The 26,328-nt window shown below is 45.5% G+C and overlaps 2 protein-coding genes across 10 annotated transcripts in view; one reads left to right on the forward strand and one right to left on the reverse strand.

Moving 5' to 3' along the window:
- The first annotated feature begins 657 nt into the window (after positions 1 to 657).
- Positions 658 to 25,389, forward strand: KDM5C (lysine demethylase 5C). 7 transcript variants are annotated; one of them, XM_081893710.1, is made up of 28 exons: positions 658 to 1,694; positions 4,562 to 4,639; positions 5,534 to 5,656; positions 5,935 to 6,105; positions 6,404 to 6,538; positions 8,979 to 9,047; positions 9,457 to 9,580; positions 9,669 to 9,850; positions 10,242 to 10,400; positions 10,617 to 10,736; positions 10,944 to 11,102; positions 11,231 to 11,412; positions 12,007 to 12,169; positions 12,258 to 12,377; positions 12,573 to 12,767; positions 12,868 to 13,049; positions 14,222 to 14,346; positions 14,780 to 14,927; positions 15,199 to 15,295; positions 15,450 to 15,808; positions 15,972 to 16,110; positions 16,205 to 16,384; positions 16,480 to 16,620; positions 17,336 to 17,875; positions 19,306 to 19,363; positions 19,568 to 19,767; positions 20,877 to 21,080; positions 21,199 to 25,389. In XM_081893710.1, exons 1-28 carry the CDS (start codon positions 1,176 to 1,178, stop codon positions 21,205 to 21,207), a joined length of 4,881 nt encoding a protein of 1,626 aa, XP_081749836.1. In that variant the 5' UTR covers positions 658 to 1,175; the 3' UTR covers positions 21,208 to 25,389. The 7 variants fall into 7 exon arrangements, with proteins under 7 accessions (XP_081749836.1, XP_081749838.1, XP_081749840.1 ...); XM_081893711.1 differs by having other exon boundaries at positions 660 to 1,694; positions 17,339 to 17,875; XM_081893715.1 differs by having other exon boundaries at positions 660 to 1,694; positions 6,407 to 6,538; positions 17,339 to 17,875.
- LOC309359830 (semaphorin-3F-like) overlaps positions 24,231 to 26,328 on the reverse strand; it is a 31,789-nt gene continuing 29,691 nt past the window's right edge. For all 3 annotated transcript variants that reach the window (XM_081894025.1, XM_081894027.1, XM_081894026.1), the window contains exon 18: positions 24,231 to 26,279. In XM_081894025.1, the coding sequence (XP_081750151.1) occupies positions 25,818 to 26,279 (462 nt within the window). In that variant the 3' untranslated portion in view covers positions 24,231 to 25,817. The remainder of the gene's footprint in view (positions 26,280 to 26,328) is intronic.

Here is a 26,328-nt window from a genome sequence, read left to right on the forward strand (position 1 = left end):
AAGCATTGGCCTGTATGCAACACACACTTGTAGACACAAGCAGTATGCAACACACCCTTGTAGACATTGTGAGTGTAGAAAGGAACATCTAATAGAATACTTTTCTGAAATTCTCAAACCAGGATACAGCAGCAACATGCCAACATCATAGTTGCTACCCGGCTTGTCGCCACCCGCATTGCCCTCCAGCATTGTCAAGATCCAAGAAATAAACTTCTATCTTATAGCAATTCCCTTAAGGACAAGATTGCCTTGCCCTGCGTGCACTGAAGAAGCTCATGCTGAAGCCTGTTGGATGGATTGCAATTAAAATGGAAAAGCCAGCTGCTGGACCAAGATATATCTGAACAATAGATTGCAAAGAATCGGGAGTCAAAAGTTTGACTTGACCTTGTTCCTAAACGCATCGCATATACGCCTAAAGGAGTCCGCATGAGGTGATCTGTCAACAATATGCAGCTATTGATCCTGCTGATAGAAACTGAACTGAATCGAACCAGCTGTGAGGTTCAGGCTGCTCTGACAACTGAATGGGTGGGGCTAGCACTTGCCCCGCCCACTCGACCGTCCTCCCCCCTCTTCCTGTTTTCTGTTCTCTGGCGCAGGCGCGATGCGGCCCTTTAAACGTGCGCAAGGAGTTCCAGCAACCACATTCCCCTGCTGGTTGAATCCTTCCGCCTTGGCCCTGAGGGACTTTTTCTTCTGCTTCCTTTTGCTTCTGGAGCTCCCGACGTAACTCAACGCACTTAGCTGAGCCGTTTGGATGGGGGTTCCTGCACGAGATAGGTCATTTTAGAGGCGCGCGGCGACATTTGGGGGAGGCTCCTTTCGTACCTGAGGAGAGTGGCGGAGGGAGACGCTTTGTTGTTGATGGCACAGCCTCAGCGGAGGGTATTGAGAAAGTCCAAGATGGCGGCGGCTGCCAGGCCGAGGGGACCCGGCAGGCCCTGAGTCCGGGAAGGGAGGGCTGTGAGAGCGGCACCGGGCCCGGAGAGGCACCAGGGAGACCCCGGAGAGGAGGCGGGAGCAAGGCTAAGGGGAGCGGCGACCCCGGGGAACCGCTACGGCCGAGCGGCCTAGTTAACCCTCTTCAGTCAGGCCTGCGGCTCGAGTGAGGGGGAGGGGCCGGGTATGGCCCCCTGAGGGGCCCCGGGAGGGAGGAGCGGGCGGGGGGCATGGAGTCCCGGGAGGAGCTGGGGGAGCAGACCGAGGCGGGAGACCAAGGCCCGGGAGACTGGGCGCCTCGCGAGGAGAAAGGGGAGCGAGGGGTGCGGGGTTCGAGGGCGGAGAGAGGCCCTTCAGGCGAGGGTTGGGAGCACGGGGATTGTGGGGAGCGTGGTCCCAGGTCCGAGAAGGCCGAGCGGGCTGCCAAGGGGGAGCGAGGGGCTCCCAGGGGCGACAAGGCTGAGCAAGGGGATGGGGGTCCCCGGGGAGATCGAGCTCTTCGGGCTCCCAGAGGGGCGGACCAGGCGGACCGGGGGCTGTGGGGGGCAGAGCAAGGCGAGTGGGTGGAGCGTGGCCCGGCTTGGGCAGGGGAAGCCGAACCCCTGTTGCCCCCGGAGGATTTCTTGCCGCCGCCCGAGTGTCCCGTCTTTGAGCCCAGTTGGGCTGAATTCAGCGACCCACTAGGTTACATTGCGAAAATCCGGCCCATCGCAGAGAAGAGCGGCATCTGCAAGATCCGCCCTCCTGCCGTAAGTATGGAACACTGTGGGCAAGGGGACACGAGTTGGGGGCGCCTGTGGATTTCGGAGTAGCCCGTGCCTGCCAGTGGGCATGCCGAATTTGGAGCAGCAGGTTCTTGGTGTGCGACAGGCAGGTGCTTAGAGCAGGTGGGGGCCGTTGGGGCTGGTGTCCGCCAGTGGAGTAGACTGAGTGGGAATTATATTGGGGTGCTCCCCTTTCAGTGGGTGAGAGAGTTCATTTTCAAGAAGCACCAGTGACAGAGCTTGGGTGTGGATAACATGACTTTAAGGATGTATGGGGCTGTTGTAACTCCTGAAAGGAACTATTGAGAGCTGTCATAAGGATGTATGGGGCTGTTGTAACTCCTGAAAGGAATTATTGACAGCTGTCATAGTTATGGAAGGAGTAGAGTGTGGTGTGGAAGATGTATGGCCTTGGTGGGTTTGAAATATTTGGGTTCTTCCAGCAAGTCATAGCAGTGGGAGCCAACCCAGTGCCCACCAGAGGTTGTTGAACTCCAGTTTCCATCAGCACCAACCAGAGTGGCCTAAGATCAAGGATGATTGGAGTTGTAGTCCAACAATATCTGGAGATCACCACATTAGGTGTTTTTAGTCTTTGGGATGCTTGTCTTGGCATGATAATAAGAATGGATACGTAGCATCTGTGGATGCTAGAGGCAATGATGCCAAGCATGCTGTTTGGGAGCTGAACCATCTGCATTCACATTGGAGCATCACTTGTGACATAATCAGTGAATGGATGCTGAGTAGATGAGCAAGTTGATGGAGTGATTGGCTTTGTTTGGAAGAATGTTGATTCTCTGTCTTCATAGTATTTGTATCAACCTCTGTCATATTTTTGTGGGCTTGGAAGAGGCTTCAGTTTCTGATTGAGTTGTCAAGATGTGGTGAAATGTGTGTTTTGATGTAGAGCTTGTTCTTTTGCAAAGTTGTAGAAGTTGTAGATTGGGTTATCTCCTGCTTCTATTACTTCATGATTATTTCTACATTCTGGTGTCTCATGAATTTCTTAGTTTTTCCCTTGCTGGGCCTCAGCTGTAAACTGCACTACAGCTAACAGTTTCATTCAACAGTGATGAGGTTAAGCTTATATTATTGATTTGCATGCATGTTATTTAGTTCTTTCCCTGTTGTATTATTTTGATGCAGGGGAACTGGTTATAGCCTAAAGATTTCAAACCCCAAAACAGAAAGCATTTCTGTAATGTCCAAGTGACATAAACTTTGTCTAAGAAGCAGTAGAGGGAAAGGCTAGTAAGTATTATTAGAGCAATGCTGCTTTTCTAGCAGAGATTGTATCAAACAAGGCATTGCATAGAGTTTTGATTCTTCTGTGGGACCAGAAGAGATGGTGAAATGGAATTCAGGTAGGTGTGTCTAGAGGAGGGGGCCCATCTGTTTTAGCATTTCTTGCCCTCTGGTCCCACTTAAGCTATTGAAACAACTCCACCCACCCTTCTTTCTCTTCTTCACTGAGAAACTATTGTGGTGTTTAGTCAGTGCACCAACGTCTGTCCAGTGAATAGCTTTTTTGTAAAGGTAAAATGGAACATTTTGAACGTGGTTTGTTCCACATTTGTTTCTAGAGAGGTATATGCTCTAGTTCAAACTAGTCAGTGTCCTCCATATCAACTGTTTCTGCTGTAGTCAAGCTTGATGTAGGATGGGAACCTGGACAATGTGAGTCTGGACAATGATGTGAGTCTGGACAATGGTGCCTAAGAGTTGTCTTGTTAGCATGTTTGGTTTTCCTCTTCTATTTTTAGGTTTTGGAATTTTAAGAGGCATAACTGTTTGATATCTTTGTCATGATTTTGTGTGTGCGCTAACATTTAGTAGAATGTATGGCATTGTAGATCTGCTTTATTCCTTAAGCAAGCATTTCACTAGAAATCAGCAACGTGATGAAATGCCTTGCAACTGAGAAATCAGGAATTTTCCAACTTAGCCTGCCTCTTAAGTTTGTTTTTTTTAGTTGAGTTATGCTGTTAGAAACCAATAAAATACTATTGTTTGCTGCCACAAGTCCAAGAAATAGCACATATTTATATGAATCATATAGGAAAGGGGGGGGGACACAAATCCGGGTGGCTGTTCAAGCTGATCGAAATTAAAATGTGTAACCATCAATTTGACCCACTTTTCTTACGAGACCTGGAAAATCTCAATCTCTCTCTCTCTCTCTCTCTCTCTCTCTCTCTCTCTCTCACACACACACACACACACACACACACACACACACTTTCACAGGCCTTTCCTTGTCTTTATGTCTGGCATTTGATGACCATAAGCAGTTGCCCCACCCTTGAAGTGCCTGTGTATCAGCATCAGCATAGTTCAGTTCCTGTATGTCCGGTGCCTTGGGGAAGAATATTGCTAATGGGTGAAAGAGACACTGATGATGTCCTGTGCTTCTGTCTGTATAAATGCTCAAGATGAAGACATACACATGCGCACCACTTTACACTGCCTAATGCATTCATGCTTCACTAGGAGGCATCCATGTGGAAAGCTAGGCCTCTTTCAAGTGTCAGCTGTGTCTCTGCTTGATCTCTCTTGTGTATGGGGGGCTGTTTTGTTGTTACATCAAGGGTATTCCCCCTTCTGCCAAAGTTTTCCTGTTTTTAATCTAACTAACGTGCTTAAGCAGTCTAAGCTTAAAATCAAATGTGATCCTGTGAGACTACTTTCTGAGTTTCAAGGCACGTAGATATTTAACTTAATCCTTGCTCATGGTGGTGTGTTGTGAGCAAAAGTACTGGAATCTCTTGCTGTTTAGATTTAAAAGATTTACATGTGTGCACACAGAGCATTGGGATCCTAACCACACCATCTTTCCCTCTCATTCTTAGGACTGGCAGCCTCCCTTTGCTGTGGAAGTGGATAACTTCCGGTTTACCCCACGAATACAGAGGCTCAATGAACTAGAGGTGAGTCTTGCAACTGTAGAGACAGAGAACTGTAAGGTTCCTTGCACATTTTTGATAAAATGAACAAGCTAGCTAAGACAGATGTCGTGCCTTCTTGTTTTTTGGTACTGGAAAAGGTTATCAGGAGAAGCCTTTAATAATTGCAGCAAAATTAATATAATTCGAGAAATATGAGAGCATCCTGGAGGATAATGAGAAATTGTGGGATTTCTGGGTTTAATGGCTGTCAATTTTGTATGTAGTATATTTGTTTGTATTGCAGTAATTGTATTACAATTTATTTTAAGGGTTTCCCCACATCTTCATTGCTTTAATTAGAGTATCTCTGATTCTCTGCTCTTGTTCTTTCTTCTCTTGTACTTTTCAAACGATTTATGTGCATAAGGTACTGGCAAGATGGTACAATCCTATACATGTCTACTCAGAAGAAAGCCCCATTGAATTCAGTGAGTCTTTCTCCCACTTAAATGTGTATAGGATTGCAGCTTGAGTTGTACTTGGTGAAATAAGTGAACATTCTGAGGCTGCAATCCTAAATGCACTTGTTAAGCCCTGTTGGAGGCACTGAGAATTACTTACATAGGATTGTGCTGTAGGGAGTTAAGGTGTGAGATGGTGACCTAGCACTCTAGCTTCCTTTTTGGAGTGAAGTAGTCAAAGTTTAAAGTCTTAGCTATGTAGATGAGAAAAGTTGAAATATGACTATAGTGCACATGTCTAAGCCCAGTTCAATGAGTGTGTCTGCTGTCTACAAAACTGATTTCATCATGGCACCATGAAAATATGTTGGAGGTCAGTAATTGGTGATTGAAAGATTCCATGATTAGTCGGAAACTAATGTAAGTCATTGATATGAGAAAAGCTGACTGCAGTTTGTCATGTCCCTATTGCCAGGCACAGACCAGAGTGAAGCTGAACTATTTAGACCAGATTGCAAAGTTTTGGGAAATCCAAGGTTCTGCACTGAAAATCCCCAATGTAGAGAGGCGAATCCTTGACTTGTACAGCCTCAGCAAAGTAAGTTGGAAACTAAATTCCTCCATTGAAAACAAGCTATTCCTTTAAAAACAGAGATGGGAGATAATATGTAAAGTTTAAAAGGGATTGTAGAATGAATGGATTTCATTACTGGTTTGGTGAAGGGACTGCCAGGGCTCAGCCTTGGGTTGCTGTGGATCGTGATTTGGAGACAGGGATAGGAAAAACCAAGTATGATCCATTCCTTTTGTGTGATGATTGTGTGAAATTAGCCAAGCTTGGGAGGAATAGTATTTCTCAATATATTTGTATTCCAGATTGTGATGGAGGAAGGTGGATATGAAGCCATCTGCAAGGATCGGCGGTGGGCACGAGTGGCTCAACGCCTTTCCTATCCATCGGGGAAGAACATTGGATCCCTTCTTCGCTCCCACTATGAGCGCATAATCTACCCTTATGAAATGTACCAGTCCGGTGCCAACCTGGTGGTGAGTAGCAGATCTCTTAAAACCTCATTGCGCTTGCCATTTCCTTCTTATTTTAGATGCTTATAGGAAAGATTGGAACCTCATGAATGTATTCCCCTTGGGAACTACTCTGTTCTGGAAAATGATTTTTTTGTAGGCAGGAAGGCAGAGACTTGAGCTGCAAAAAAATGTCATGTGCTCCCTTGTGTTAGTCTCTTGCTCTTGTGGGAGAGCTGGATTATGCACTTGCTATCTGATTCCTAGTGATGGGTCGGTGTAGTCATGAGGTCTGTTTGGTACTAATTCTACTCTCCCCCAGCAGTGCAATACCCATCCATTTGACAACGAAGAGAAAGACAAGGAGTATAAGCCACACAGCATCCCATTGCGCCAATCGGTTCAGCCATCTAAGTTCAACAGCTATGGGCGCCGGGCCAAGCGTCTGCAGCAGGAGGTGAGTATAAGACACACCTTCAGCCCTAATTACAATTTTTGTTCTGGGTTGGGCCAGTCACTAACTCCCAGGGCTGTTACACACATGCATCTCCCTGACTCTGCAGAAAGCCTTGTTTCTTCCTAGACCTGCTGGGGTGCATCCCTCCCACATAAAAAAGTCTTGTCCTCACAGGTCTTAAAGACTGGAAATGTGTGTCTTTGGCTCTTCTGGGACAAAGCATTGCTTTTGGAAGGAACAAGCTCAGTGATTTTAAATTACTATGGCAGGAAGAGAAAGGAATGGTGATAAGACCAAGTAGATGAGAGTTTACAGACGTGGGTGTTCTTTTCTATAGAAGGGATATTGCCTCACTTTTTTGTGTGCGAGTTTCATCTTTATGAGCTAACAATGTAGGTTTAAGCCTTAGTCAGCTGTGAACCACTAAAGGTTTATTGGAATGTAGTTTTGCGTTGTTGTTTTTTTAAAAAAAGTTTTGTTTTTTGTTGGTTGGTTGGTTTTAAGAAAGCAAAATCTGGCTATTCTTGTACCTGTATAGTACAGTATGTGTAAATGTTGAATCTAGTTGTTTAGAGCATGTTCAAGGGACAGGTGTGTTTATGCATTTTTATTAATTAAATTACATAAGCTGCTTTGCAGCAGCTTCTCTGAAAGTGGCATGCAATAAAATAACTAAAATATGATAAAGATTCAATAAAAGAACATCAGACACCATGTCATTAAGAGTTGGATAAAAATATGCTGGTTTGTGGAGTGTGGATTATTCCAAGATGAAGGCCTGCCTAAAGAGGCCGTCTTTCAGTAGAGGAAAGGGGTAGAGCAGACTCACAAGAGAGAGCATTCCAGTGTATGGGTGCTGCAACTTGAGGGAGCCCTGTCCTGCATAGCCACTTGCTATCCTTTTGTCCAGAGGTAGGGAAAACTCATAGGTGAAAAACCATATTACCCCAGTGGGAAGTTGTCAGCTGCAATCCAGTAGTGGGGGGGGGGGACCAGCCCCAGAAGTGGATGGAGCCAGACCACACAGTCATATTCACACACACTCACATGCAAAGCTATTTCCCATGGAAACAGAGACATATGTTATATTCTTAGTAAATCAGCTCTAGTTTCACCATTTCTAGTTTGTTTTTAAAAGTGTAAAAAAAAAGTTCTTCAAAACCCTTTATCCTGACTGCAAAAGCACACAAAAAACAAAAAAATACCCTATAATACCAGCAGAATAGTGCAGATAACCTCAATGCATCACTGAACTTCAGGCCCTGCTTTGCAGCTATTCACAGCCTCATTTCATGCATTCAGTTGCAATATGTACAGATTCTTTTTGCATATTTGCCAGGAACACAAGACTACCTCTTGGCTGATCTTCTTACAAAGAAAGGATCTATATTTGCACACTTTGCACAACACCAAAGCAGTCTTCCCTCTCAGCCATTCCCTGCTGAACAGCTGATAGGTGGGAGTGGAACTGGCGAGCCTGAAGGAGTTCCGCTGAGTTCTGTATCTGGTTCAGAAGTTGGCAGTTCCCCATCCCTACTTTAGGCAGTGGTGGAACATGGAGCAAGACCTTTCTGCCATATCTCAGCGGGTGAGCAGGATCATGAAGAGCAAACAACATTTTGGATGTCCTTGTCCCAACCTTTTAAGAACTTATCTCAGGGTTAACAGTGTGCAGTTGGAGCGTAGCCTCATATTTTGTTTTCAGTTATAAAATGAAAGACACAACCGATAATAGTAAAGGGGTTGGGAGTTGCTCATCTTTAGGAGCATGGAAATTTATTGGGCTATGTCTCACAAACAAGGTTAGATCTTTGGCTTGAATTAATCTGAAATAACCTCATGATTCCATGGTCTTCATCATGAATATGGATTAGAATCCCCACTTTGTCTGTTTACAGTGAAAGGATAGCTCAAAATCCACATTTTCCTACTCTCAAAACTCTGAAAGAACTAGGGTGACAGCATGGTTTAGAGGTGTGAATGGCTAGCTAATCTACATTAAGGTGCCTTGGGTGTCTATAGAGGATGAGGGGTGGTGGTAAGAATTAAAATTCCAGGATTATTTCTCCCTTCCCACGTTTTAAGCTTTGCTGTGTTGCTGAATAGTTCCCCTCTTGATTCCCCATCAGTAAAATGAGCCCAAAAATAGTTGTTGTTTTCCTCCCCTTTTCTTCTTCCCCCTTCCCCCACCATGACTATCCTGAAATTCTTGAGGAATTCCAGGAGAGAGTAAAGCCTAACCAGTTTTAGCTCCATTGTAGCAGATGGCTTTCAATTGTAAGGCACCTTAATTCCTTTCATTTCTAGATGTTCAAGAAAAAGAAGTCATAGACCAGGCAGCCATCTCCTTCATTACAATCCAGTACTACTCCCTTCATTAAAATTCCTGCAGCCCTGTTGTTGATCCCTACTCCCCACTCATTTTGTCGCCCTCCTACAGGAATCCGAATCGTGCCTTGAGCCTCCCAGCGCCCCAGCTCTGTTACCTGAGCGAGCGCCTCAAGCATGGGTACAGTTCCTGTTCTGTCCATCTCTCCTGCCTCTCTTTTACTCTTACTTACCCTGCTTCATGGCTGGAAGTCCATAGACCACATAAAATGGGAAATACAGCCTAAGGAGACTAAATCTCCCATAATACACTCTTGACTTTTGTTTATGTTGCAGTATGGCATGTTTCACATCAGGGATGTATGTAATCAAGAATTCTGTTGCACAATGTGAGGTTCTGCCCCAGGAGCTCAGTCACAGCTTAGCACTATCCTTGCATTATCCAGTTCTCCCTATGCAACAGTTCTTCTCCCCAGTCTATCTTCTACTGTTGCTTTCCTTTGCTGCTGCTTTCTTCGAGTGTTTGTGACACTGTTTAAGGCTGGTAACCTTATATAGTTATCCCCTTTCTAATTACACCTTCCTTGCAGCCAGAGCCAACAGAGGAAGACATTGAGAAGAATCCAGAACTGAAGAAACTGCAGATTTATGGTGCTGGGCCTAAAATGCTCGGTTTGGGGCTTGTGGCCAAGGACAAGAATATGCGCAAGAAAGGTGGGAATTGTGAGCTAGCCCTGCATTTGAAAATCCGGAGGCAGAGTCGGCCCTCTCCATTCCTAAGGTTATTTCTCCCCAAATATAGACAAGGAGATGCCTGAGTGCCCTCCAACAGTGATAGTGAAAGAGGAGGCCCCTGTTCCGGAGACTAAGCTGGAGCCCACATCACCCCGACGCTATGCAAACATGAAGGAGGAGCTGAGGCACAGTCCAGAACCTTGCACCAAGATGACAATGCGCCTGCGTCGCAACCACAACACTCAGTTTGTAAGTGGAATCTTCTGTGTTCCTACTCATTAGTCAGGTGCCCTCCATTTACCCCTCTATATCCTGCCTTTGAATTAAGTATCCTTTGTTGGCGGAGGAGGGCATCTAGAGCGGGTTACCTCCTCTCTCTTGTTCAAGGTCTCAGGATCTCATTTTCCTCTTTTATCAGTGATGAAATGGATCAAGAGTGACTAATAGATGCTGGTTGCAGGGAGATGTGACCTCAGTCACACTTTGCCTGCTTGTATTCAATAGCTGAATCACCGTCCTGTACTTTCCTTTGGAACATGCAGTGATGGTTGCTGTCAAAGAAACACTATTGATAGGGTTTAGCAGACACATGTTATTGATTCTTATATGAGTGCTTAGGGTTTGCTCTATTTTCTTCCAGATTGAGTCTTTTGTTTGTCGTATCTGTGCACGGGGAGATGAGGATGACAAGCTCTTGTTATGTGATGGCTGTGATGACAACTACCACATCTTCTGCCTATTGCCCCCCTTACCTGAAATTCCAAAAGGCGTCTGGAGGTGTCCTAAATGTGTCATGGCGGTAAGGGGTCCCTTTCTGCCTCTTGACAGCAGGCACAGTGGAACATTTTTTGCATGTCTAGATGTGAAGATTCCTCATCTAAATGGATCTGTTTTTGATTAAAAAATAATTATGAATCTACTGCTAACCTGATCATCATTGATAATTTGGTGGGAGGGGGCGGTGGCCATGTCTGAATCCTTTTACTTATTTTTTTCTGTCTTTGTTCTTCCATAGGAATGCAAGCGCCCCCCAGAGGCTTTTGGGTTTGAGCAGGCCACTCGAGAGTACACACTACAGAGCTTTGGCGAGATGGCAGATTCTTTCAAGGCAGACTATTTCAATATGCCTGTACATGTGAGTCACAGTACCCTCACTGTAGGCTAGGCCATGGGCTAGTAGGACCCAACTTATTTCTGGGAAGGTTGTGGAATATGCTGGGTGCTGGAAGGAAGGAACACAGCATCCTGTTCTTTTGCAGATTCTGCCATGCAGTTTCTAGTGTCTTGAGTTTAAAAATGTGGGGTCTGTATTCTTGACTTCTTCCTCTGCTTCTTTTCCCAGATGGTGCCAACAGAGCTGGTGGAAAAGGAGTTCTGGCGCTTAGTAAACAGCATTGAAGAAGATGTAACAGTGGAGTATGGGGCTGATATCCATTCCAAGGAATTTGGAAGTGGCTTCCCCATCAATGATGGCAAAAGGCAGCTCTCTCCAGAGGAAGCGGTGTGTACCCTATTGAAGGCAGACGTCCTCTTGCCTACATATCTTAAACCCCTCACCCTTTGTAACTTGAGGCTTACATTGTACTACTAGCCTTACCCTCTTTCTTAGCTCTCTACATGTGATTGCAGGAGTATGCAGCTAGCGGTTGGAACCTCAATGTGATGCCAGTGCTGAAGCAATCAGTGCTATGCCACATAAATGCTGATATTTCGGGCATGAAGGTTCCATGGCTCTACGTGGGCATGGTGTTCTCTGCTTTCTGCTGGCACATCGAGGATCATTGGAGTTACTCTATTAACTACCTCCACTGGTAAGACATCTGGGGTGGGGAGGGGAGGGGCCATGGAGGCTGGATTTGTTGTCGAGTGCAAGGCTTCTCTAAAGGCAGCCCATGTTGGAAGTAAGAAAGTCACTATTACAAAGAGTAAAAAATTAAAAATCACAAATAAGGGTGAAGGAATATTTTATTTTATTTTTATTAAATCTAAATAGAAAGACAGATGAAAGAGAAAATAGTGAACACAAGTCCGCTTTCATGGCACTTTGCATGGAATTTAGAGGACCCCAGAAAGAATTCTGCTATAATGGAGCTCACATTATATAGTCTTTAAATAATAAGCCTTTAAGATAAGCAGTGCAGAGAGCACGCTTTCTTTTGTTACTCTGTCAGTTTTCCTCTCTTTTTCTGACTTCCTTCACTACCACCTGTTTTTGAACCTTGATGTGAACCGGTTTGGGAGACAAAATTTGTCTGAAATAAAATTTGTCTCTTTCTATACACTTCAGTAACCATATGTCTTGAGGGGACATTTTGAGGCTGCAAATCAGTGGATGCTCAGGCTGCCTTCTCCCGTATTTTAGGGATAGCTGAAAGCAGCACTTCCTGACTCAATTTCTTTTTCAGGGGTGAGCCCAAAACCTGGTATGGGGTCCCATCATTTGCTGCTGAACATCTGGAAGATGTAATGAAGAAGCTGACCCCAGAACTGTTTGAGAGTCAACCAGACTTGTTGCACCAGTTGGTGACGCTCATGAACCCCAACACACTCATGGCTCATGGGGTCCCAGTGAGTAATCTATCTGTCTACGTAGCATGTATGTGTGTCTCCCTTGCACTGCCCTGTTCTCATTGCTTCCCCCTGTATGCTTCTGCAGGTTGTCCGAACCAACCAGTGTGCTGGAGAGTTTGTCATTACCTTCCCTAGAGCCTACCACAGTGGTTTCAACCAGGGCTATAACTTTGCTGAAGCAGTAAACTTCTGTACTGCTGACTGGGTGAGTCATATTTCTGCATTTTTAGAATATTTTTCTTGTAAGAAAGAATGTGGTGGGCTACCAAAGCAGGACTTCAGGGTGATGAACGTGGGTTGCAGTTTATGACTGTGGAGTATGTAAGGTTCACCTGAGAATCCTGGGAGCCAGAGATCCTCAGTTGTATTGACGAATGGACTTCTTTCTTTTTCTTCTTAGTTGCCAGCTGGTCGCCAGTGCATTGAGCACTACCGCCGCCTCCGTCGATATTGTGTGTTCTCACATGAGGAGCTTATCTGTAAGATGGCTGCTTGCCCTGAGAAGCTGGACCTGAACTTGGCAGCTGCTGTGCACAAAGAGATGTTTATTCTGGTGCAAGAGGAGCGCAAATTGCGCAAGGCTCTTCTTGACAAGGTGCAGGGAAATATGATGGGTATATGATGCAGGGGCAGGGAACAATTGTATGATAGCTGTGGATGCCTGAGCAGTTGATCATTGTTTCTTCCCACCCCAGGGTATCACGGAGGCAGAGCGGGAGGCCTTTGAGCTGCTCCCAGATGATGAGCGCCAATGTGACAAGTGCAAGACAACATGCTTCTTGTCAGCACTAGCTTGCTATGATTGTCCAGATTGTCTTGTCTGCCTCTACCACATCAATGACCTCTGCAAGTGCCCCAGCAGCAAGCAGTACCTCAGGTGGGCAGAAAGAAGTAGACTGCTTTGTTTGTTCATTTAAATGCATTTATAAACAAATTTAGACTTCTAAAAAACTCTAAGCAGTGTGTAACAAAAAACACACACACACAAAATTACATAAAAGCAACAAAACATCAGTTTAAAAGCACTTGAAAAGAAGAAATCAGGTAATTTAACCAGCCAGAGCAAAAAGACATGTAAATGAGTTATTTTGAACAAGTTCTTTGTCTCCACCCCTTATTTGTATTTGTTTCCCTACATCTGGCTGACTGGCCTTTTGAGTGCTGAAGGCCTGAACTAGGTGATTTGAGTATTATAGCATTGGAAACATGTGACACTGCTTTTTTTAAAAAAGCAGCTAAGATCTTAAGACTGTTTTCTTGGTGTCACTTTAGAGGAGAGGTGCTGAGTTGGACACAGGGAAATGTATGGTTTATGACTCCTGAAGTGTTACTAGGCTCAGCTTCTGTATAGGTGAAATCGTCATGACTGTCACACTTCATTCAAAAACAAAATTAACATAAGCAGCCATCTGTCTAGCACACAAAATTGGCAACAGTCACAACTGTTCTAGGAGTGATGTGTTTACCCCAGTGGTCCACACGGCAGCATCTTGGTACCCTGACTCAGATGTTGGGGTTGGGAGACACCATGGGGAAAAGGTGGGCTTGGGAAACTTGTTGAGAACATTGCAAGATAATGGCACATCTGTGCCTGCCTGACATTTCAGGCTTGCATGTGGAAGTTTGGAGGATACCTTATTACTATGTTAAGAGTGCTCTGAAGAGCTCCTATAAACCTATTGTCTGTAAAAAGGCTGCAGAATAGGAATGCTGAAGGTTTAACTTTTTCAGAGATGCTAACTTGGAAGTGATAAGCAGTAGCCATTAGTAATAATAATAATTTATTATTTATACCCCACCCATCTGGCTGAGTTTCCCCAGCCACTCTAGTAACTACAACACAATGAAAGTGATAGGAAGATTGACACTAAAATAAATTGTAGGTGCATTCAAAGTCTTAAAAAGATGGTGTGTTGCTTTGTGAGAGGAGGAAATAATAGTTTCAGTACAGGTTGTTAGGTATGATTTGAGGGTTGATGAATGGACTTTTGTGGGCTTTGCTCTGATTTTGAGATCAGACTGATCCCTTCTTTTTACTCCTCCATTCAGGTATCGGTACACTCTGGATGAGCTCCCAGCCATGTTACACAAGCTGAAGGTTCGAGCTGAGTGCTTTGACATGTGGGCCAACAAGGTTCGAATTGCTTTGGAAGTCGAAGACGGACGCAAAAGAAGTAAGTGACATTGGGCTTCTTATTTCACTGGTGTCTTCTAACGAATAAGGTTAATCTCTATGGTCTCAGTGGGGAAGTGTGCAATTATCCCCCAAGGCCCTGCATACAGGCTGAGGTATGATGTGAGCAGAAAGTATGCACCCTTGCTGTAAGCATTAGGGCTTCCTTTTGTAAAGCAGAATGTGAGAAAAGCAGTGACAAGTGGGACACGGTAGTAGGAACTGAAGCATAAAATTCAGAATGAGAGTGATGGAGCTGGGAATCAGGTAATGTGTCACCCACTGATTGAGAGACAAGAATCCCACAATTGTTGGGAAGCTTTTGGCAACTCATGGGCTTTTTTCTGACCTGGGTTCCTGAGGTTAATAGCAGGAGGTGTAGCTGAAGAGGTGTAATTGGCTCTGAACTTCATGAAGTGTGTCTGCTCTTGCAGCCTTGGAGGAATTGCGTGCCCTAGAGTCCGAGGCACGTGAGAGGAAGTTCCCTGAGAATGAGCTCCTTCATCGACTCAAAAGCTGCTTGAGTGAAGCAGAGAAGTGTGTCTCAGAGGCCCTGGGTCTGATAAGCAGCCAAGAAACTGGGTGAGTGAAGACTGCAGATAATGAGTTTTATATACAACAATATAAAGTGTGGATGGCATAGTCTTGCATCCAGCTTTATATGTCCATTGGGCTGAGGCAGTCCGTTTTCCAGGGTGCCTCTTCTGCAGGGATACTCTTCTTTGTTTTAATCGTACTGTATTGGTGAGGTGGCTGTTTTCTTCAGTAGTTTTCTGTGGGATCAAGTTTTGTTGTATTTCTCTCTCTATAGCTGCTAAGTGCATTCTGTCCTTTTTCCTGCTTGCTCTTACAGGGAACCATCAGTCCATATGACAGTGGAAGAATTACGTGTTTTCCTAGAGCAAATGAGCAACTTGCCTTGCGTCATGCACCAAATCAAAGAAGTCCAGGTGGGATAATTGGTGGTGTATTGTGGCCCCCTGCCACAACTGGAGATATATTGTGCTCCACTGGGAACACTGATGACTGGTGTTGCTTTCTAGGTGAGACATTGAGTGACTGTAAAGGAATCTGTTTGACTTGATGATATGTATCATATTCTAGGGTGTGTTGGAGAAGGTGGAAGCTTTCCAAGCCGAGGTTCAGGAAGCTCTACAGGACCTCCCAGGCAACTCCCCAGAGCTGCACAGACTGCTGGCTCAGGGAACATGCCTAGGGGTGGAGGTGCCAGAGATGGAACTACTGGAGAGACAGGTGCAACAGGCTGTCTGGCTGGAGGAGGTCAAGCAGACTCTGCGTTCACCCCAAGATAAAGTCACTCTATCTGTTATGAGAGCACTCATCACCTCTGGTTGTGGGGTTGCACCTAGCCTTGCTGTGGACAAAGCCATGGCTGAACTACAGGAGTTACTCACTATTGCCCAGCGTTGGGAGGAAAAAGCCCAGATGTGCCTGGAGGCCAGGTGAGGTTTAAGCACCATTGTTGACAGGGAAGAGTTCAGATGCCTGGGTATCCACAGCTCTTGTTGGGAGGGTTCACCTCAACAGAACTTAGTTATTTGTGTATGTGCCAAAACATGCCCATGAAAATCCTTGTCTGATGACTTCGCTCCCCATCACTTGCAGGCAGAAGCACCCACCAGCTACACTAGAGGCCATCATCAAAGAGGCAGAGAACATCCCAGTGCACCTGCCCAATATCCTGTCACTCAAGGAGGCTCTTTCTAAGGCACAGGCTTGGATTGCTGATGTTGAGGAGATCCAGGTGTGCTGTAGCCCTGAGGATTTGGGTAACTTTGCTGTAAAGGCCTCAGAATCACACAGTAACCTCTTCAATATGTACTATAACCTCTTTACAGAATGGGGATCATTATCCTTGCCTGGATGACCTGGAGGGGCTTGTAGCTGTGGGTAGGGATTTGCCGGTGCGTCTGGAGGAACTGCGTCACTTAGAAGTGCAAGTGGCTACTGCACATTCCTGGCGGGAAAAGGCTTCCAAAACCTTTCTCAAAAAGAATTCCTGTTACACGTTACTTGAGGTTAGTGATGAGGTTGTGCATGTGAGATGGGTGGATGCCATTCTAGGGCCTGACCTCTTGAATCAAAGGCTTCATACCTCGCCTCTTTCTCCCAGGTGCTGTGCCCATGTGCTGATGCCGACTCGGACAGTGTCAAACGCACCAAGTGGCAGCGGGAGAAGGAACCAGGCCTATACAAATCTGATACAGAAAGCCTGGGCCTCTCAGCACAAGACCTCAGGGACCCTGGCTCCGTTGTGAGTGGCTGGCTTGAGAGGGCTGTTTGTATTATGAATGGGGTCTGGGGCCTTTTCTCCTATGAGAGGTGTTGGTTCTGAACTAGCCCCAGGTTGGTAGGATTGTTTCTCATACCTTCACCTGCAATGGTGATGGATTTGATTTGATCTAATATTTCTGAGCTCAAAGCAGCTCACAATCATCACAATAGCATTAAAAAACAACAGACATTGCAATCACTATACTATCAAACACAGTAATACATGAATAAAGCAAACAACAAATTCATCAAAATGATTGATACAATTCAACAAAATCTTAGCAATGCTTATACAATTCAATAAAATCATAGCAATGCTTTAGATATTGCTGAGGTCCATATTTAAATTTTAATGATTCTGAAAGTAAGTAGGACTGCATTGCTATTGAAATATAAAAATTGATATGATGGACTTGTCCTTTTGCAGATGAGTACTGAAGAATCTGGGAAATGGGTAGCATGTCTGGATTTCTGCTAATAACTTACTTTAGTTCAGAGGTGAGGCAGCTGTAACCTTCCAGCTCCTATAAATACCCAGCCAGATAGTGCAGCAACATCTGGAGGACCACAGATTTCCCATCACTAATCTAGTAGTACCTTGTTTGGAGAAGGGGAAATTAGGTTCTAGTGAGGAGAATGGGATTTTGCTTAAGTTTTTACTTCTGTGTAATCACGACTATCTAACCTTGTGCCAGCAGATCTTGGCCTTCAAAGAAGGTGAGCAGAAGGAGAAAGCGGGGATCCTACGCCTACGTCAGTCAAATGCCCAGAAGCCTGTGCCATCAACGCACAGTCCTCCTGGGGGCCAGTACTGTGTATGTTCCCAGCCTCCAAGCCCTGCTATGCTGCAGTGTGAACTGTGTCAGGACTGGTTCCACACCACCTGTGTGGCTTGGCCCCGCCTTGGCAACCCCCGCCCCTCTCCTGCATGGTGGGAATGGGAAGCAAAATTCCTCTGCCCACTCTGCCAGCGCTCTCGCCGGCCCCGCCTGGAGACGATCCTGGCTCTGCTTGTAGCCCTGCAAAAGCTTCCTGTGCGACTGCCTGAGGGAGAAGCCCTACAGTGCTTGACAGAGCGAGCCATCACATGGCAGGACCGTGCCCGCCAGCTCCTAGCCTCCTCAGATGTAGCAGCTGCCTTGGAGCGTCTGGCAGGGCTGCGGCAGCGACTGGTTGGAGATTCGGCCAAGGAGGCAGGTGCTCTCAAAGAGAGCAGCTGTAATGAACAGACCAAGGTAAGTGAGTACAGGGGGAGATGGGTTGGTTTTTAGTGCTAACTAGCCAAGTCTGGATTGGGAGCGTAAGTGTGGTGCATGTATTTGTCTTTCACATAGGTGTGTTTGCTTTCCAGTGGCAGAATGTTCTTATTTTGTAGAAACGTCAGCTTAGCAATAACAATAAAAAGTAAATGTATAGCTTTTCTGTCCAAATAAGTATCTAAATGAGACTGATGGTTATAATCCACATGTTCCAGTGTAGAAAGGGCAGTGAAATCTTCGTATGGTTGTGCAGTCGGTGTATGGTGGGTGTTCATCCTTACAGCCTTTGCAATAAGAAACTTCTTTTGTTGTATATTTGTTAGTGCCCACGCCTACTGGCAGAATTCTGAATACACTTTACTGTATTTGGGGCCTTTGAAGAATTTGGTAATTTTGGCTTTTAAAAAAATGTAAATTACAAAAAGATACTGTAGAGAGGGAGATAAGGAGGAACAATAATCTTTCTTTTTTACAAAAAGAAGTGCTGGAACCATTAATATGCAAGAGAATGGAGCCACTTGGAAAAATACAATTCTTTGCCAGCTTTTGAATCTTAAATCTTTTCATCTGTTATGGAAACCAAATAATTATTTGATTCAGATCAATATGTGAAATTCATTTCCCACCCCTATTGCTTGGCCTTCATTTCCCTTGCCACACTGCTATAATAACAGGAGCCACTGCTGCCAGAATTTCCCCTTATACACCCCTGCCTGCCCACTTCCTGTTATTAATGCGCAGTTGTCCTATCGCCAGACACTGTGTGTTATTTTGCCCCACGTCCATCACCCATTGGTTCTTCAGGCCACTGTCTAGTTTGTCCCACTTGGTTTTAGCCACCCTCTTTCTGGACCACCACCTCCAGCATTCTTCTCTCTTCTCTCCTACTTAGTATGCAGCACCTCTCCTTAAGCACTGGAAAGTTCATTCAGTGTCCTTTTCTGCTTTTCTTGATTAGTCCCTTCTCTCAATTCCTAATTTTCTCTGCATTTCTGCAAGCCTTTTTCTCCTGACACTTTCTACAGGTCTCTCATTGTATTGCTTATTCTGAACCCCTCTTTCCGTAGCTGTTTCATGTCCTGGGACCTCCTCACAGTCCTCAGACTGTGTGTGAGATTTCAGCCTCGCCCAAACCTACCACGTTCTTCCCTCAAAAGCTGGTTTGCCAACTGCTTTGTTCCTTAAACAGCTGAGCATTCCAATCTATCACACCAGTTTTGCCACTCTGTCTCTCAAAGGTTTGAACATGACAAAGTGTGATGTAATATACATCTTTTGAATTGCCTTGCCTTGACTACCATGATCTCAAGTGAATCTCTCTGCAGGGCTACATTAGTCCCTGTGCAAAAACTGCATTTGTGACGTGGAAGTCCATTTCATCACGCATCTTCTTTTTCCTCCACCAGGTTTCCTTGGAGAACGGAGACTCCACAGCTCCAGAAAAGAATGTCTCCTGTGCCTCAGGTATTTCTCTAGTAAAGCCCTTATTTTGCCAGCTTCCCTACGTAGAATTTAGAAAGTTTTGTAGTTGAGCGTTCCCCTTATTTTTAGGCACCTTTGGTTCTGCCTGGTTTAACAATTATTTGGGGAAATTAGTCCTAGCCCTGTTGTGCAGCAGAGGATTCTAGCTGTTTCTTCTCCTCAGTTGCCTTTCTGCCCCTCTCACAGACCTGGAGACACTCTGCTCTTACCTGCCACGGCTGCAGGGCCCTGTGCTGGAGGTGACAGATGCCATTCGCCTACCCCTGGAGGAGCTGCTAATGGAGGGAGATCTTCTGGAGGTGACGCTAGATGAGAGCCAGAGCATTTGGCGCCTGCTGCAGGCTGCTTCTGCTCCCCAGCTCGACAAATTCCACCAACTGCTAGATGTAAGTGACCATGCTTTCCCCCCCTCTGGGGGCATATTCTAATTATCATCAGAAATCCTGATCTGATTCCTTATTTGTTGGGACTTCTTTCACTAGCCATGAATTCATTATGGCCTCCTGTACGAGGAGGACTCGTGGATGTGGCATTTGTCAGTGAATTAGGAGTAGATTCATACCTCAAGGGACTCTTATCAAAGCTGGAGTCGCTCATGAACTGAGCAGCTGGTTGTTGTTCATTTTTTAAAAAAATTGTTACATTTGTATCCTGCCTTTCAGCAAAATGGTGCTCAGCTAACAGCAATAAACAAAAATACAATGAAATTCCTTGGGGCACCTTTAAAAAATGTCATATTTGTTGCACCTTTAAAGTGCTGCAACATTCTTTGTTGTTTTCCTAACATGGCTTCTTTTATCCAACCTGCTCTCTAGCAGAGAGCAGATCTAGAATCCAAAAAAACTGAAGGCGGTTTATTAGAATAAGTGGTAGACTTCTGGTGTAGAGTAAGTGTGCCTATAGTTGCATTACCTGTGTGAAGGGGCCTGAGGAAGGGCTTATCATGTAGTCAGTGCAGAGAGGTTGAGTCATAAGTTAACAGCATTGTAGAAGCAACTGATTACTATGTAGGTATTAGAATTACCTGCACAGGATTATCTTGGAATTAGCTTTGAATCCATCCTTTTTCTTTTTTTTCCTTTTTGCATTTTGCAGTAACTGCAGCAGTTGTGTGATATTCTCTGGAAGTCACACAGGGGCAGAATTGGAGCACCCTGGCCTTCCTCTATATGGCATCAAGGAAATCAGCCCTGCCCATTGTTGTACCTTGTACATTTTCCCAATATTGGGTTTCTGAATAGTTTGAATACTTTCGAATACTTTGAGTGAGTTGGCTGCAGCAACTTCACAGGCACAGATGAGTGCCCTCATGACAGATCAGATTCTGTGGTGTAGTTCTGCCATGAAAAAAAAGAAAGAAATTAAGCCAAAGCTTGCAGTAGGTTAGGATATTACACTTTGTATCTGTAAGAGGCATAAACTACATAATAACCCCACATAAGCATCAGAAAAACAGGATTTGTCAGCCCCTGCTTTCTTGTTTGTTCCTTTTCAGCTGGAGCAAGCAGAGCGGCGTGGCACCCGTGGGAGAGGCCGAGACTCTGAGCGAAGGCGGAAGCGGAAGACAGAGCGCGGCGACTACCCACCCTTGCCCAAGGAGGAATTAGAGCCAAAGAAGATCCGGGGGGCAGACCCAGCGCTGCCTCAGGGTGGGGCTCCCCCTGCAGCAGGCACAGATTGCAGCCACAATGGAGTTGGGGTAAATGTGCAATGGGGCATGTTCTGAGCTAGTAGTGGAGCACTCAGGGGTTTGGTGTTTGGTTTTTTTTAAGTCAGGCGAATAGTTAATGTGTAGTAACTGTCTTCCTTTTTCCTAGCAGTTGTGACGGCTCGATGATGCCTGGATTTCCCCTTCCTGGACTATACTGCACTGCAAGGGACTCTGGCAGCCCCATGTCACCCTGTTGGTTTGACTAGCACTCTGCATGGGGGGGAGGCACCTAGTCCCAGAAGCTGGAGGCTACAATCTCCCCCACCCGGACTCAGCACTGGCCCTGCACCAGACTATTTTCAGATGATGTAATATTTCATTTTCTTCTTTTCCTCCTTTTGTATTGTTGATACCTCGGCAGGGGGAGGCATTGCAGGGGTCACCATGGGCACCAAATGCAGGACCCACCAGTTCCCTTTGGTGGAAGCAGCAGGGTGCACCCTGTTGCTGTAAGGACTAGAGCCTTGCAGAGACCTGTTGTGGGTGGCGATAACAGTGTGTGCTGGGAAAACCCCCAGCTCCTTGCTTCTGGCAGTAAAAGGAGTCAGGTGCCCTCTTAAGGGCAGCGCCCTGCTCCTCGTACCAGCATTCCCTAGATACAACAGGGGCAGTGCCTCCTGTTGCACAGAGGGGCAGCTCTCCCCAAACACCCTTATCTTCCTCCTGGTACCTGTTGGGTTTTATAGGAACTGGGGTAACCACTTTGTTCTTTAGGGTGGTGGACGGGGCAAGGAATCTTCCCGTTCCACTCCAGCCTCTACTCCACCCTGACCTTCCTACCCCAAATCATGGGCCCCATGCTGCCTCAGGCTCTGACACTAAAGTCCTTTTGTCTTTCTCTTTTTAGTGTTTTTCCTTTTTTTCCAGCAGGGGAGGGTGGGCTGTTGAGGGTAGGGAGGGGTGTGTTATTTTATTGTATTATGATTTTTTATTATTATTAAACTTTGGAGGTTAATGAACTTACTTGGATTTTGGGGGTGAACGCCACCTCATCCGTCAGGGGTGCTTTTAGCAGTTGTCATGTAAAATGTAGGCATGCACAGGTCTAGTGACTGCTCCTGTCTTGTAACTTCCTGCTATGTAGGAGGGTAGCTGTGGAGCACTGAGAAGCCCTGATTAGCTGCTTTCTCCTTTTGAAATTCTGAGTTCTGGCACCCTAGTTTTCAGTAAAAAATAGTGTGATATGATTCTCCCAGGTGCCTAATAGTCACTGTAGAGCCAGAGTGGGGAACCTGCAGCCCAAGGGCCGCATGTAGCTGTCAGCCTAATCCCATACTGCTGGTGATGGTGGGGAACCTACCAGAAGAGGAGAAGGAGGGGGATGGAAAATTTCACAATTGATCAGTTCAGTCCTGTGGCAAATGTAATCTGTCCCTTTCCCTAGCAGTCCACTCTCTAGGGAGAAGTGGGTGGCAGGAAAATAGAGAAAAAGGTTGCCCACTTTTGGCAGCAGCCTGGCCCATCATTGGCACATGGTTCCTGACAGAAAGTTTCCCATACTCTGGCTGTAGCAAGCCCTGCTCTCCCTCCAGTAGTGAATTGCACATCACCAAGAAAAGAGAAAGTCCTTTAGGCCAAACCTACATACGTTGCCAATAAGACACAAAGAAGGAATTTGAGGGGCAAATTGTTATGGCTCTGAAAATGGATATTTAAAACTTTTTTTAATACTTCAGAAGCCCTGCCACCCCCCAAAAAGCCCAGAGAAGTAGAAGGAGCAGTAGGTGACAGAAGGGTACTGAACAAAGACAGAAAGAGTCAGGTTAATAGATTTCTCTGTGTCAGATGATCTTTGAGACTTTACAGCGAGTGCACCTGAAAAGCTGTTAAAGAGAGGTGAGAAAGGATGATATTTCAGAACTCAATTGTCAAATAAAAAATTAACATCAGCTGGGCTGGGCTGCATGACACTTTAACCAAGGCATTTTTCCTCCAATATTAAATCATTGATATTTTGTGTAAAACAGGAAAATTATTTTTTTCCTTTTTTTGGAGAGGAGTTGAAGGCAGGCAGTGGAATAACAGGGTTTTTAAACATCCAGGAAATTAGAAAGCCATTTCCCCAGGTAAACTGGTAGAAAGCATTATTTAAGACTAAGATACTTAAGTCTACATAGGACTGGCCTTCCTGGTGATGAATCAACATGGAGGAAGTCTTGCCTCCTTAACATCTTTGGAATTCAGTGTCTCGAACACTGAGCTAAGACCAATCAGCATTAGATGCTTGGGATTCCAGAATGCTTTTGACTGTCCCTCCCCATAGCTTTGTAGGAAAGCTTTGCAGTGAGAGATGAGAGGAAGAATTTTCCCATGGACCAGTAACTGGCTATAAAGCAGGGAGAAGCAAAGGGTAGATGTGATTGAGTAGTTTTCACAATGGAGAAGAGCAGCCAGTAGTGTTTTAAGTGTCCCTCTTAGAATTGATGCTATGTAATATTTTTAATCAAACTATAGGCAGGGAATAGTAAGTAGCCAAGTTCTGCAAATAACACCAACTTGTTCAAAATGGTGAAATTCCAAGGAGTCAGCGCAAAGCTTCAAAAGGGGCCTCCGCAGAGGTGTATACTATTTTATGCTACGTGTAACTAGCCTACACAATGTGCTTTTAGTTGTTATAATAATAGCACCAAGCTTCGATGGCTTTTAAAAAGGATTACATAAATGTGTGGAGGACAGAACTATTGCTACCCATCAACAATAGAAGCTTAATGGAAATTACATGTGCCAAAACAGTGTTCTGGAACACCAGATTTTTTTTGGAGGGGGGGGGGGAATGGTAAGATGGCTATTGTTTCCAGCAGCTTCTGCAAAACACAATGTTGAACTAGATGGGGCTTGATCCATCAGGGAAACCTTTGGTTCTTGAGCTAGATACATGTCCTTCTGGAGCCTTTGTAGCACCATTGCTAGGTCTCCCCCCTTACCCTTCCTCCTTGGTCCAGCACTTGAAGGTGGGTCTGCAGGGGTGTAGGCAGAACCCTCCTACAACTGAGGCATAAGGCAGTTCCCCTACCGTGGGGAGAAGGAGTCTGCACACACAGAACATGTAAAAGGGTGTCTTTCCTGCTGTAGACAAAACAGAAAAGCTGGAGAACTCCAATCATCTGAATAACCTGCAGTCCAAAGCCTGCTACTGCATTTCAGTTCAACAAGCATTTTATACAGGACTCAAAAAAATAATAATAAGCAAAAGTAGCCTTGTCTTATAAGAAAAACTCCAAACTTCACATTAGAGCAACAACTTAACCCAACCAAACTCTCACAAAATTGTTATCCAGAACACTCTCATCAGGCTAGATGGCAAGCAAAGCAGGGGGGACTGTAGACGTCAGCATTTGTCAGTCTTATGGTGGCATGTAGAAGGAGGTGGCAGACATTAAAATGAGAGACTTGAGCCTGATGACTTGTTTCCCCAGACTATGAAATGAGAGCCCAGGCAATCCACCAAGGATGGCAAAAGGCATAAATGCACCCATTCTGCTGGTGACCAGCAGTGTTTGCGGGAACCATTGCCAAGGCAAAGAACCGTGTGATCTAGTTGAGATTCCTTCCTTGGAGGGGGTTGGACTAGATGGCTTTGGGAACACTCCCAATGCAAGAGTTCCATGATTCAATGAGGTTTTGATGATTAAGCGGTATATAAAGCACATTAAATAAAATGCTATAGTTGCAGGTTTCAGGTTGCATCTATGGCTGCAGGGAGAAAAGGCACACATGATGGATGAAACCTGCAAATTACCTAGCAGTGTTTCATTTGAATGTCTGCTACATCCTCCCACATTCCATCTTACGATTCTGACTAAATGTAGTCTCCATGGTTTCAGCACTAGCCAATTCTCCCCTCCCTGCTTTTGTTTACCTGAAGAAGCATTCTAAAGAATTTGAAACCTTTATAACATTTTGGTTCACTTAATAAAAGTATTTTCCTAAGTTGGATATTGAAATATACAGAGCAATTGGTCTTCCCACTCATGCAAATTAACTGTTTTTGCTTATTTGGCCAGAGACCAGACAAAACCTAGGATAGATCTGTCTGTTGATTACTTCCATTCAAGGGTAAGGGTCAGTTTTATACCTGTGTTGTAGCCAAGGTAAAAGTCAGCTTAATAACATGTTTTTTATCCTTCTCTGGTGTTGACCCCTCCCATTCTCGGTAGGTCTTTGATCAAACTGGATGGGGCATTACAACTACATTTTAAATATAATTTTAGGATCACTGTGCAGGAATGTTGTTACTTTCAGAAATTCACCATGGCCCTCTGCATTTTGTTTAGAAAATAAACTGGCATTTTTATTCTCTGCAGTCTGCTCCTGTAACAGAGGGATAATAAACCACGAGGTTAATGTTGAAGGAAGCCCCACCATTTTCCTATCACAGTAGGAAAAACAGTTTGTCATGTGGTGGTGGTAGGTGGGTGGGAGTGAATGAGCATTGTAAAAAATAGACTCTAAAACCAAAGCCCCTGGAATCTGCACTGGTCATGTATCTACAGCTGTGGGAAAAGCCAGTGAGCCTTGGTCCTGCAAAACCTTGGAATTAGCCTGGACACACAACACAACACACACTATTAGCATCAGTGCTGTCCCCTCAGTTTGAGGAGGAGAGAGGTTTCCCCCGTCTCTGTATCCACCCATCTCTTACAAAGAGTCCCTTGGAATGTCATTCTCTCACGCCAGAGAACGTGGGTTCAAATCCTCTCCCCGCTCTTTCCCCTCCCATGAAGCTCAACTCCGAGGAGGGGAATGGTGGCCTGTCCATGGCTTGGAGCGGTGGTGGTGCTGACGGCGGCGGCTACTGCTGTTGATGCTGCTGCTTCTTTGGGAGTGCTGGGGACTACTTCTGGTCCAGTTCAGAGAGTGCTGGGTGACTCTGTACCAGCTGCTTTGCTGTTCCGAGTCCCACAGACTAGGTCCAGTGTGGGACTGGCGGCCGCTCCGACTACGCCGTGTATCCTGGCCTTTGTTGAGCTGTCGCCAGTAGCTCTCGCAAATGCCAAGAGCAGGGGCCTCCTGGGTGATGGCCCCCTCCAGCAAGGCATGTGGAAGTACGTGCAAACGAAGACGGCGCAGTGTGTGGCGGAATCTGTTCTCTGTGCCTATGCACTGGTAGAGCCCACCATCAGCCGCTGTCACTGGGCCTAAAAGCACACCCTGGGGCGTGCGCAGCAACACACGATCACGGGGCAGCTGCAAAGGGAAGAAGAGAGTGAGGTAACTGAAGGGATTTAAATTTTCT

The sequence above is a fragment of the Podarcis melisellensis genome (assembly GCF_964234715.1).
Source record: "Podarcis melisellensis genome assembly, chromosome: 17".
NCBI classification, from domain to species: domain Eukaryota; kingdom Metazoa; phylum Chordata; class Lepidosauria; order Squamata; family Lacertidae; genus Podarcis; species Podarcis melisellensis.

Excerpts from the sequence above, each read along its gene's own strand:
- KDM5C (XM_081893710.1), top strand. The coding sequence starts at position 1,176 with ATGGAGTCCCGGGAGGAGCTGGGGGAGCAGACCGAGGCGGGAGACCAA. Across the intron at positions 14,347-14,779 it reads CGAAGACGGACGCAAAAGAA|CCTTGGAGGAATTGCGTGCC; the intron begins GTAAGTGACATT and ends CTGCTCTTGCAG. Across the intron at positions 15,809-15,971 it reads CAGATGTGCCTGGAGGCCAG|GCAGAAGCACCCACCAGCTA; the intron begins GTGAGGTTTAAG and ends CATCACTTGCAG.